Source organism: Kryptolebias marmoratus, linkage group LG23 (assembly GCF_001649575.2).
Source record: "Kryptolebias marmoratus isolate JLee-2015 linkage group LG23, ASM164957v2, whole genome shotgun sequence".
NCBI lineage: Eukaryota > Metazoa > Chordata > Actinopteri > Cyprinodontiformes > Rivulidae > Kryptolebias > Kryptolebias marmoratus.
In genome coordinates this window covers 16,432,465-16,443,862 of record NC_051452.1, presented here as the reverse complement: position 1 = coordinate 16,443,862, position 11,398 = coordinate 16,432,465, and the positions used below count along the sequence as shown (strand labels likewise).

Sequence of the window (11,398 nt, the reverse complement as noted above, 5' to 3'; positions counted from 1 at the left end):
AAGAACAAATAAAAAATAAAGGTCAATAAGCTACAAAAGTAAGTAAGTGGTACGAGTACAAAACAGCTGAAGGAGAATTTTGTAACAGGTTAGTAAGACAAATGAATATAAAATGTTCATTTTAGAGGCTGAATCTCTCAGAAGTAAAGATGGGCAGAGGTTCACCAGTCTGTGAAAAACTGTCTCTAAAATAGCAGAACAATTTCAGAATAATGTTCCTCAATGGAACATTAGGAAGACTTCCACAAATGCTGGTTAAAGGTCTGTCAGGCAAAAAAGAAGCCAGATGTGAACATCATCCAGAAATGTTGCCATCTTCTCTGGATTAACTGAGGTAAAGTGGAAAACTGTTGCGGTTATACAAATGAGGAGTTGAAATTCTTTTTTGAAATCACAGATTTCATATCATGTGTACTAAGTTTTTAATACTTTTGGAAACCATGAAGACGGACCATCCAGCCTGTTATCAGCATACAGTTCAAAAGCCAGCCTCTCTGATGGTATGGGGGTGCAATACTGCCTATGACATGGGCAGCTTACAAATTTGGAAGGGCTCCATCAATGCAGAAAAGCATTAACTGGTTTTAGAACATCTGCTCCCATCCAGACATTGTCTTTTTCAGGGAAGGCCTTGGAGATTTCAGCAAGACAATGCTAAAGCACACACTGCATTCATTACAACAGCATGGCTTAATGAAAGAAGAGTCTGGGTGCTGAACTGGTCTGCCTGCAGTCCAGACCTCTCACCAATTGAAACCATTGTGTTGCAGCCATCAAATTCAAAATCTCCTTATTTTCTTCAAAACAATGATACCATTTCTTAGTTTACACATTTAATACATTTACAGTGTTCCATTGTGAATAAGATGATAGTTTGTGAGATTCGCAAATCATTGCTTTCTGTTTTTCTGTTTTTCTTTACATTTTTTACAACAACCCCTTTTAATTGGGGTTGTTTGCTACTCTGGAGAATTCTCGTGTGTTACGAAAGGTGGAAAAGACAACAGCAATGGCCTTAAAAAGATCTTACCTAAATTAAATAAATCAAAACATCAACATAACTGCATGCTTTATTGATATACAGTAAAGCATTTTATAGTACAGTAGTAAGGCATACATTTGATGATCTGATATGTTGTGAAATACAGACACGTTATTTGAAAAATAAATGACAAATATTAGAATCAAAACCAAAGAAATCAAATCCGGTAATGATCAAAAGCTGAAATTGATTGGATCATGCTGCAGTGCTGATGGCCAAAAACTGATCCATATTCTTTATAATTTATTATAAATTAAGAAGGTTTTTGTTTTATCACATGTTAATATATTGGAGCACCTCACACACGACCAAACCAAGCTGCTTTTAACCAAAAACAAAATGGAACACGCTATAATGAACGTTTCTTCCACACACACACACACACACACACAAAACAAAGTTGTATGTTCCAGATCTGACAGTAGTGCACAGATGGATCAGATATGTGTTTTATACTCGAGTCTTTAAAAGTTACTTAAACAGAGTTAATGCATTCCAAGTGTCAACCTTCAGACTGGATGTTAAAGATGTTCAGATGCATAAGGAGCTGTCAAAAATCTAATTTGTTAGAATTTAACAAAGAGTGGAAGTGATAAAGATAAAGGAACTTTCCGCACAAGTCAGAGCTGATGCTCCCCCAAGCCTTAAAAAACACGTGTCCAGTTGCAAATGTAATTGATTAAGTAGGAGAAATTATTGCAACCTGACAATCTTCTAACATCGAAGAAGTGAGGATCCAAATATAACATTTCTGGTAATTCTGACAAGATGCAGGGTGCACTCCACAGCCAAGACACAGAAAGGATGTGAAGAGCTAACTGTTATATAAAATGTAAAATAATGCAATAAACATTCTTTTTTTAAAAAAAGATTTAAACGTTGGGAAAGTTTACAGACAGACTTATTTCCTTTTTGGGAAAGAAAAAAACAAAACAAAATCATCTCTACTGAAGGATTTTTTTTTTCTTATATAATTTTACTGAATATGAAAAAAGTCAATCGGTCATGGGAAACACCCATTTATTCTAGAGTTTTACCTGTCAGGACAATAAAATGATCAAGTCTTTACCAGGTTCTGAAATGATACAAATCTCACCCCAAGTGTACAAAAACCCACAACAGATTCCACCATGTCATTATTAATTAAACAAAAATGAAGCCTTGTGTATTAACCTAATGCAAAGTTGGAAGGACATCAGCAATAATGTTGGAGGACTAGATGAATATGTCAACCACTGGAGTCTATCATTGATAGTTTTGTTTGTTTGTTTTGTTTTTATTTTTTGGAGGAAGATAATTTCCACTTTATTGTAGCAAGGTTCATTTTTCTTTGGATCAAACCTGGAAATGTCTGGACTGTTCAAATCTAAATCTGAACACACTGGAATTAGGGATCCAAAATTCCAGGATTTTTTAAAATTTAAAATCTTTCATGTAAAATATTGGTAGTTAATGGTAATAAACCTTGAATTTAAAATATTGAAGGTTGACTCTAAAACGGAATTTTAAATACAGTTGGGAAAAATATGTTTTAGTGTAATCTTGACTAAAACAACCAGATTTCATTTTTCAGATTTGTGTGAGTGAAATTTTACATTTTCTGTGAATAAATTTAGACATTTCAATTATTTTTTGTCATATGTAATTTACTCATCTAAGTTTTGTTTTTACATAAGTATGACAAAAACAAAACATGAAAATACTCATATATCGTGAATGTTTTCGTCCAGAGTTGTGTACATGACATTTAGAAAAGGATTACAACAACAAAAGTGTAAAACTGTAGAAATTCTCAAAATCCATTGTTCTCAATGGATGTTCTAAATGGCTACAACTCAGTTAATTTTACAGATATTGAGCTAAAGTTTGGTTCTGTAGTAGCTGACAATCATCCCCAACATATAGTCTGAGCACTACACTTCGTATAAAATTGCTGCTTCAAACTTTGGCATTAATTATTGGAATCAATGAAGTTTATCTCATAAACTACTGGATGAAATTTAATGTAGCTTTCAGAAATAATCATTGGATGTAAATCTAAAACATATCAACTTTTGGAATTAACCCATTCCAAAATGTCTGTAACAGCTAATCAGTCTTGGCAAATCTTTTTTTTAAGTTGTGTGGTTGTGACAGTGATGTAATCAGTGATGTCATATGCAAATAAGGGTATTCAATTTGATATTTTGTTTTGCCTGTGACAAAACAAACTGTTTCTATCTGTGTTTGGATATGACACCCAGTTTCCAGTTTAGTCTCATAAAGTCCCATGGAAAGTTTCCAATTTGAAATATTGCCAAAACTCCCCAGCTCCTTAGCCTCAAACTTTCTGTCAGGTCTTTCGACAGAAATATTTATTTATATACTTGAATAGCTCAAGTCTATATAATATAGGCAACTATTTCAGTAAAGGAAAGGAAAACTTAAAACACATGTCTGCAAACATATGTACAGTCGTTAGCTGTACAAATGGTGACCTACCAAAAGATTTTTAGCACCCAACTCCAATCAGCAATGATCTCAGAGAAGCAACTGCTGCCCATCAATCTGGGATGGATTAAAGGTCATTTCCAGACTATTTGGAACCCATCATTCTAGAGAAAGATTATTCACAAGTGGAAAATATTTAAGATAGATGCCAATCTTCCCAGGAGTGGACGTTCCAGCAAATTCACCCTGAGGTCAGACCAGGCAATGCTCTGAGAAATGACAAAAACCTCTCTGTGTCAAAGTCCTGAACCTCAACCTGATTAAAATGTGTTCAGACCTTCAGACAACTGAGCAGAAACCAATGTCTGCAAACCTCAATTAATTGGAGTAACAATGGAAAAACAACAGTGTGCCAAAATTCCTCTACAACCATCTGATGGACTGATACTCCAACAAAAAACCATTTTAAGAGTTCCTACTGCTAAAGGAGGTCCAACAAGCTGCTGGATCATGGGGTGGACTCAGTTCTTAACACAGCATCTCTATTTTGCTTTATTTTAGTTTACTAAATAATAACATGGTGGAATCTGTTGTTTTTCTGTACTTGAGGTTAGATTTAAATCACTTTAGAACCTGATAAAGACCAGATCATTTTAATGATCTCCTGATAGACAAAACCCTAGAACAGACCGAGGGTGGACTTTCTTTTTACCATGATGACAATTTTCAATTAAAGCTACACTGTAGGAAATAACGCATCCATATATTTTTATTTGTGTTTTCGTGAGCTTGTTATGGAATAATTTAGAATTTTTATGTTAACCAGTTTATCTGTTCTACCTCCACTCTTCCAATTAAAAGAAAAAAAAATAACCAAACTAGAGAGCACCTAACACACTTTCAAACACACGCACAGTCAAAGACAATTACTTTTTTTTAAAAAAAAACACCCTCATGATTTCACAATTGTTTGAAACTATTGTGAGAAATGCTTCAGCTTTCTCTAGTTAGAAAGACAAACGTAAGTATGAGGACAAACATGTCTATAGGTTTCCCCACACCACTCTTGTTTTATACAGTTGCATAGAAGATTAAAAACCAGCCTCTGTTAACAATAAAACAACTTCAGGATGTTTTAAGAAACTACAGAAATTTATCTTAGTATATTTTTTTGTACTTGTTGATTTAACTGCAATCCTTCACAAAAATAGACATTATATTCTCTGTGTAAACAGTTTCGATCCAGTTGTTTTGACTAGAAAAAGCATGCGATATGTAGCAGGGGGAGGAGTTGGACGGAATAAGGAGGATGGGATCAAAAAGGTGGAGCCTGCTGCAGCTGGGTGCTCTGCTCGTCGGTCATGGCGCTGACCAGTGACTCCATGGCGCGGCCCAGATCGTCAGCCATGTGGAACAAACTGCCTATGTTGGGACCTGAGGAGACAGGAGAGGAAGATTGACAGCTGCTCACTAACTGAGAGTGGGTATATGGTGACAGACTGTAGCTCAGCCCTAACAAAAACTGTTAGAGCTGTGTAGCAAGATTTTTGAGGCCTCAGTTCAACTGAGGCCTTCTGGTTACAAAAGTTGTTAAATAGTGCGGTGTGGTAAATGGACTGTACTTATATAGCACCTTTCTAGACAACCAGGCCACTCAAAGCGCTTTACAAGACAATCTGTGGCCTCATTTACCCATCCACACACACATTCATACAGCACTCCACTACATCTCTACAAAGCTAATCTGAATGAATCATTCAGTCTAATCAGTGCTTTAGATCACATTCATACACCGATGAGGCACACATCGGATGCAATTAGGTATTCAGTGTCACCCTTTTCTAGATTGAAATACAAAGCTTTGTCATTTGCACTGTGCATATTATCTGTTACATGGGATGGTGTCAAAACATTCATTTAGTTGTTAGACATGACTAAACTGCAGATAGTGACTCAGGACAAAGATTGTACCAGTGTGGTTTGTCTTAAGTGCAAACTGGCTCTAAAGGTGGAGAGTAAGATGAGAACATGGGGGGAGGGAAGACAGATCCACTAACCTCTCATGGATGTCCCCTTCTCCCTCCTGGCTCACAGAAAAAAGGAGGTATGGCAGAAAAAGAGAGGAAGAAATAAGGTAAAAGTCATCCTTGGGTTGGTAATACAGAAATAGGAAGGTGTCTAAAAAGTGTTGCTCTGGTTAAAAAATACAGCAAAAGTCGGAAGTTTACATCCATTCATCATAGGCTTAAATGTCATTAATTTGGGGCATTTAATTCTTTATTTGAACCATTGCATGTTCAAATAAATCCAGGGTGGAGTGACTATACAACCTACAACTTCAATGATGTTTAAAAGCAAGAATTAGGTGCACAAGTTTGAATTTATACATAGTTCCCACAAGTCTTGGCTGGAAGAGTGCAATACAATATTTTTGTCATGTTGGTAGGTAAGTTCAAGACAACGATGACTTCAAAGTAAAATAAATCCAGGTATTAACTCTTACTAACTCTTGACCAATGTGTGAAGGAAAGATATATGCAGAAGAGTGCTACTGTTGGGGCTGACCTGACAGTAGCAATTGAGGTGAAAAAAGAAGAAATGTCGGACAAGCAGGGCAATTTGCCACCAGTCTTATACTACGACTAATTATTTACTGTATGCAAAGAATGCATAGACCACGGAGAAGCTACGTGGCCTAAAAGCAATGGAATCGTACAATCAGTGTTTCAACGGATTTGTAAAGGATGTCTGAACTCTCTGTGTTAATAACAAAGTTCTGATGACTGGCAGGGTAAGTAGTAATATCATACATGTAGGCATACCTTCTTGACAGTGTGTTTATGGATTAGAATCAGATCTAAAATGATGCCAGAACTTTATTTGTAACTATTATTCACCATAACAATTTTTTATTGTTGTGCTATTTGACAGATTACTGACAAAACTCTTTACCTTCTAATTTAATTCTTTGACCGTTATGTTAGCTTTGGGGTTTAGCACATAGAATAACTCAATTATCTACAGTAGAGATGTTTTAACTAATAAATCCGGTAATTCTAGCATACATACAATTATACTTTTAACATTATTTAACAAAACTTTTATTTTTTTTTAATGTTACTTTTAACAGAAACAAAGTAGTCTGAGCAGAATCTTCGAAGGCTGATCATTGAGGTTGATGTCTCGCTGAGGTATCACACTGAACTCATCTGTTTGAGGTTCTTCATGTTTCCTAATTTTCAGAATGTAGTGAAAACTTGCTTTTCTGAACCGTCTGTGTGGTTAGAACATCCTTTGACATAAAACAACCACTGGGACTACAGTCAAAGACTGAAAACAAAGTCTCCTCTACCGTGGCTGAAGCTGCCTATTGTAATGGTGACAAATGGGGGAGTGTCCAGAATTATGACGTCACATGGGAACTATGTATTGTGGAATTTCTCTAATACATGCCGAGATTATGCATACACCCAGCTTGAGGTTAAAACTTTGGGACGTTCTGCTTAATCCAATCAGAAACCAGTTCTAATGTAAGTTTGATGGACATTTCAATCATCTAGCTGAGGGTATGAGGTGAATTTAAAGAATTTAGAGGTAGTTGTCCTTCATTATTTAATTCACTTAGTGCAACACACCAGTACAATATGATACTACCACCACTGTGCTTGACAGTTGATACAGTGTTCTCAGGTTTGAAATCCTCACTTTGCCTCCTCTAAACATACTTCTTGTTGTTGTGGTCAGTTAACTCAATCTTTGTCTCGTCTGACCATAAAACCTTTCTATAGATGATGTTTAGCTCATCCTATATGGGCAGCTGCAAATTTCAGTTCAGCTTGAAGATGTCACTTTTGGAGCAGGAGCTTCTTTCTCGGTCCTCTCAGTCCATGGTGATGTAAAACTGACTTCACTGTGGACAGGGACAATGGTGTTCCAGCAGTTTAGAGTTCATGGCAGACTTGAGCCTTGATGGTTCCTGGGTTGTTCCTGAACATCCAAACCGATTTCCTCTCATATGAGGGTAGCAGTTTTGAATTGTCTTCCAAAAGTGTCATAGTGGTGACACATTCACTTAACTTTACTTACCTAAAAATGTTCAAACTGATGATTTTGGGATCTGAAGTTGTTTAGAAATGGCTCCAAAAGGCTTTTCTCAACTTGTGCAAATCTACAGTTCTCCTTTTTAGATCTTCACTGAGTTCCTTGGACTTCCCCATTGTTTTGAGTATTAGTCAATTCAATAACTGCTGTCAAATAAATCTTTTTAAGATGGCAAAGACAAACGACCAACAGCATTTGATCATGATCCCTCAAAAGAAAGCCTCTACCATGTCAAGTTAAGACATTTGAGAACCTTCAGATGTAGTTTTTATAAAAGTAGGTAAATGTATGCATATATCTCATATGGCTTCGAGATTTTCACAAAGTTGTATGTTGTATAAATATATATCAATCAAACGCAAGCTGCTCACTTCTATCAAATCTTTTTTTTATCAGGTATGTGGGTGTACTAAAGTCTTTTGACGTTACATTCACAAAGAAAACAGGAAATTGCTGACCACTGAAGTCAGCATTCTGTACCTTGGCTGTAAGGAAAAGTGTTGTTGAGCTGTTCCATCACTTCCTCAAGACCAGATGCATCTTGGGATGGGCTGGACAGCTCATCATCACCTGAAAACAGTAGCAAGATTCCTTTTTGTGTGTGTAGCAGCTTTATCTTTTCCAGATACAATACATTTTTGTTTTGGAAGTCAAACAGAAAAGCTTAAAGTCAATCCAAAGCATTTAAATTTTCAATCTGGTTTCTACAAGATGTAAAAAAATAAAGTCTTTACTATATATTTGAATTCCCACCGGTTTCTTAAAGCATGGCTGCATTTCAGGAAATACCTCAACAGTCTGCTCTTACCCATTGTATCAGTAGTTTGGCTGGCAGCCACACGGAGCAGAGGTAGGGAGGAGTCAGAGCGCTGAGAGGAGGTGGAGGGAGAGGACAGAGTCGTACCATTCACCTTGGAATCCGTCTAACACACACACAAATGAGAAGAGTGTAAAGAGAAGATAAGTGAGCATGCAGAAATGAGGACATGACGTGAGAAGCCTCGGCACTGAAGCCACTGGAAATTGCACTGCCAGGATATAAATAGTCTGGAGCTGGTGGTCTGCTCTGAAGCCCTAAAATTAAAGCTCTGATACTCCCAGTTAATGTGTGGAGGTGCATTCATGATGTGTACTGCACTCAACAGTGATAAGACGTCATCAGTCACTGCAGGGAGGAAGCAGGAAGCCAGTAAATCCTTAACAGGAGGCCCCGCCAGCTCCTTCAGAACAGATTTTCAACTGTCTAAAGACAATACTAACATTCCAGTGATGAAACCTGACACCCTAACACAACACTGGCCTGTCACTGTGTTTTTTAGTAGAAACAGACTGCAGTAATAAAACCAGAAGAGTTAAAAAAAATTCTAATAGCTGGTACCAAAAGCTATTGGAAATGGTTTTCTTATACTAAACCTAAGGCAGGAAATATAGGGTTCAAAACATAATTAAGTGTGATTGTCTGTGCCATAGTGAACTAATGTACTGTGAGGAAATTTGTGATGTGTTGTGGAAAACTATACATTTTTGCTTAAATGGTTCTAAAATATTGTTAATTCTCCTCCTGTTCCTCTGTACCTGCAGTGTAGTGTCAGAGTAATTAATTACCCTTTCCTGCCACCTACTGGCATGAACAACCTTTTGTTCATTAAAGACAACTGAATTAGTGATGCATGTAACAAGTGGCATGGACGCACAAAAGCCATGGATAAATATATTAAAAAAAAGACTCTGAACCTGCGTGAGAAAAATTCTTACCCAGATTAAGAGCCTAGTACAAGTAGTAGTAAAAATTAGCAAAAACTGTGAGCTTGATGCAATATATCAAGTTAGCTTTAATTTAGAATTAGACTCAAGACTGTGGTTTAAACTTCATTTTCTTTGATGTACCTTTATACAGGTTTAGGGTTCCCTGTTCTGGCAAACAGACCTATTATGACAGTGCCCTATGATTTCCTAATATATTCATGTGAGATAAGCTATTCAAGTATGAAAGCTACAAAAACAAAAAATAGAGACTGAGAGCCGTGGAGGAAGACCTTTTTGTTTCCTGCCAGGATTTCAGTTTTGTGTTCATCAAGACAGGCCGAGGTACACAGACTCTGAAGTGTGAATATTAGGCAATGTGTATCATTTCGTAAAATTTTTGTTAGTGCTGTGTCACAATATTTTGTCTAAAATACAACCCCAACTATTTTCAAAACATACCAGATATTTAAACTAAGAAATTTAACCATTTTTAGGAGAAAAAAAAAGAAGGTAATTTTGCATTTGATGGCAGAAATGGATCTAAAAAACAATAGGGACAGGGAAACATAAGGCTGTAAAAGTAAGAAGCTTGTAGGCTTCTACTAGTTTTTAATGTTTGTCATAATGGTGGTACTTGGAGAGCTTCTTATTTTCTGACATTGTGCTTGTTACCAAAACTTTGAGAAGGACAGCCCTTAACTAAGTAAAAATGGCCCTTCTTGAAAAAAATGTTTCCCCATCAACAATCTGTTTGGTATAGTTTTGTCAGCACAATTGATTATTTTTAAAATATTAGCTTGAACCACAGGTTACTGTTAGATTCTTGTCTCCAGATTCCTAGAAAAAAGCAGCCTTTATATCAATTTGTAAAATTTTAGTTTGGCTTATTTGCTACCCCGGCCACATTTCAGTGCCTTGTGGATCAGAGTCCACTGTTGAGTTGAATACAAGACAACTTTCTAGCTGGGTGTAAGCTTGGTCCACGTTGGATTGCAGTAGTTGTAATCAGTGTGCTGCTGTTGAGGCGTACCTGTTCCAGCAGCTGCCTCAGTCTGTGCAGTTGGGACTCCAGCTGTTTGTTGTGATCTTCCAGGATCTGCATGCGGGCCTCCAAACGCCCTTTATGTTGCCGCAGTAGTTTGGCCTCTGCGATAAGCTCAGCGTCTCGTGCACTCTGTGGTGATACTGGGAGCATCTCAGGGGGTGAAGGCAATGGGGACAGACCCTTCCTGTCATGGGCCTTTTTCAGACGGTCATATTCAGCCTGCAACTTTCTGCAGAGAGGACCAACACAAGACCATTCCTTTAAATGTTTATGAAACTAAATAAATAAAAACAAAAACAAACAACAACAAATAAACAAACAAAACCTATAAACATTCTGAAGAAATTTTGGAAGGTGCCAATGCAGCTGCTGCCCAAAATTCCAACATCCCTATACCTTCCCAAAAATAAATCGGGACTTGGGTTAGCAATAAACTAAGTGGATAAAATGCCTACAATTTGATGTAAAACTAATTAGGGATTGTAAAGACTGTTTGTAAAAGTTTTGGAAAGTTTCGACAGCTCAAACGTCAGTGTGGGACATTGTCATATCTTAGGTTGAATATTCTGGGGTAAAATCTCCAAAAACCAATTGTATAAAAACTGAACATATCACAGCAGTTCTTAAATCCCTGCACTGGCTTCCTGTTTGTAAAAGGATGGATTGTGTCTATAAGGCACCGAATGGTGTTCAACCTCAGTACATCGCAGAGTTACTTGTCAGGTTTGGATGTACTTTATGTATGGGTTTTATTTTAAACTGCAGAACATGTGAATTGACAATCTTTGAGGAACTAGAAGAATAATGGGTGAATAGTAATAAGAGTGCTTCAGTGCTTAAGCTTGTTTCTTACTTAGCTGCAACTGTTAGTGGCTCAAAATTATGATTCAGATTCAGGAAGAGCAGTGTGGTTTTCGTCCTGGCCATGGAACACTGGACCAGCTCTATACCCTTAGCAGGGTCCTTGAGGGTGCATGGGAGTTCGCCCAACCAGTCTACATGTGTTTTGTGGACTTGGAGAAGGCGTTCGACCG

General features: G+C 37.1%; 1 protein-coding gene across 6 annotated transcripts in view; it reads right to left on the bottom strand.

The window, feature by feature from the left end:
* Positions 1-1,052: 1,052 nt before the first annotated feature.
* The window catches only part of dmd (dystrophin), a 272,414-nt gene continuing 262,068 nt past the window's right edge, over positions 1,053-11,398 (bottom strand). For 4 of the 6 annotated variants that reach the window (XM_037973934.1, XM_037973936.1, XM_037973935.1 and 1 more), the window contains 5 exons: positions 10,350-10,593; positions 8,382-8,496; positions 8,054-8,143; positions 5,530-5,555; positions 1,053-4,906 (listed from right to left, as the gene is read on the bottom strand). In XM_037973934.1, the coding sequence (XP_037829862.1) occupies positions 5,533-5,555; positions 8,054-8,143; positions 8,382-8,496; positions 10,350-10,593 (472 nt within the window). In that variant the 3' untranslated portion in view covers positions 1,053-4,906; positions 5,530-5,532. The remainder of the gene's footprint in view (positions 4,907-5,529; positions 5,556-8,053; positions 8,144-8,381; positions 8,497-10,349; positions 10,594-11,398) is intronic. The other 2 variants (XM_037973937.1, XM_017438760.3) reach the window with 1 other exon arrangement.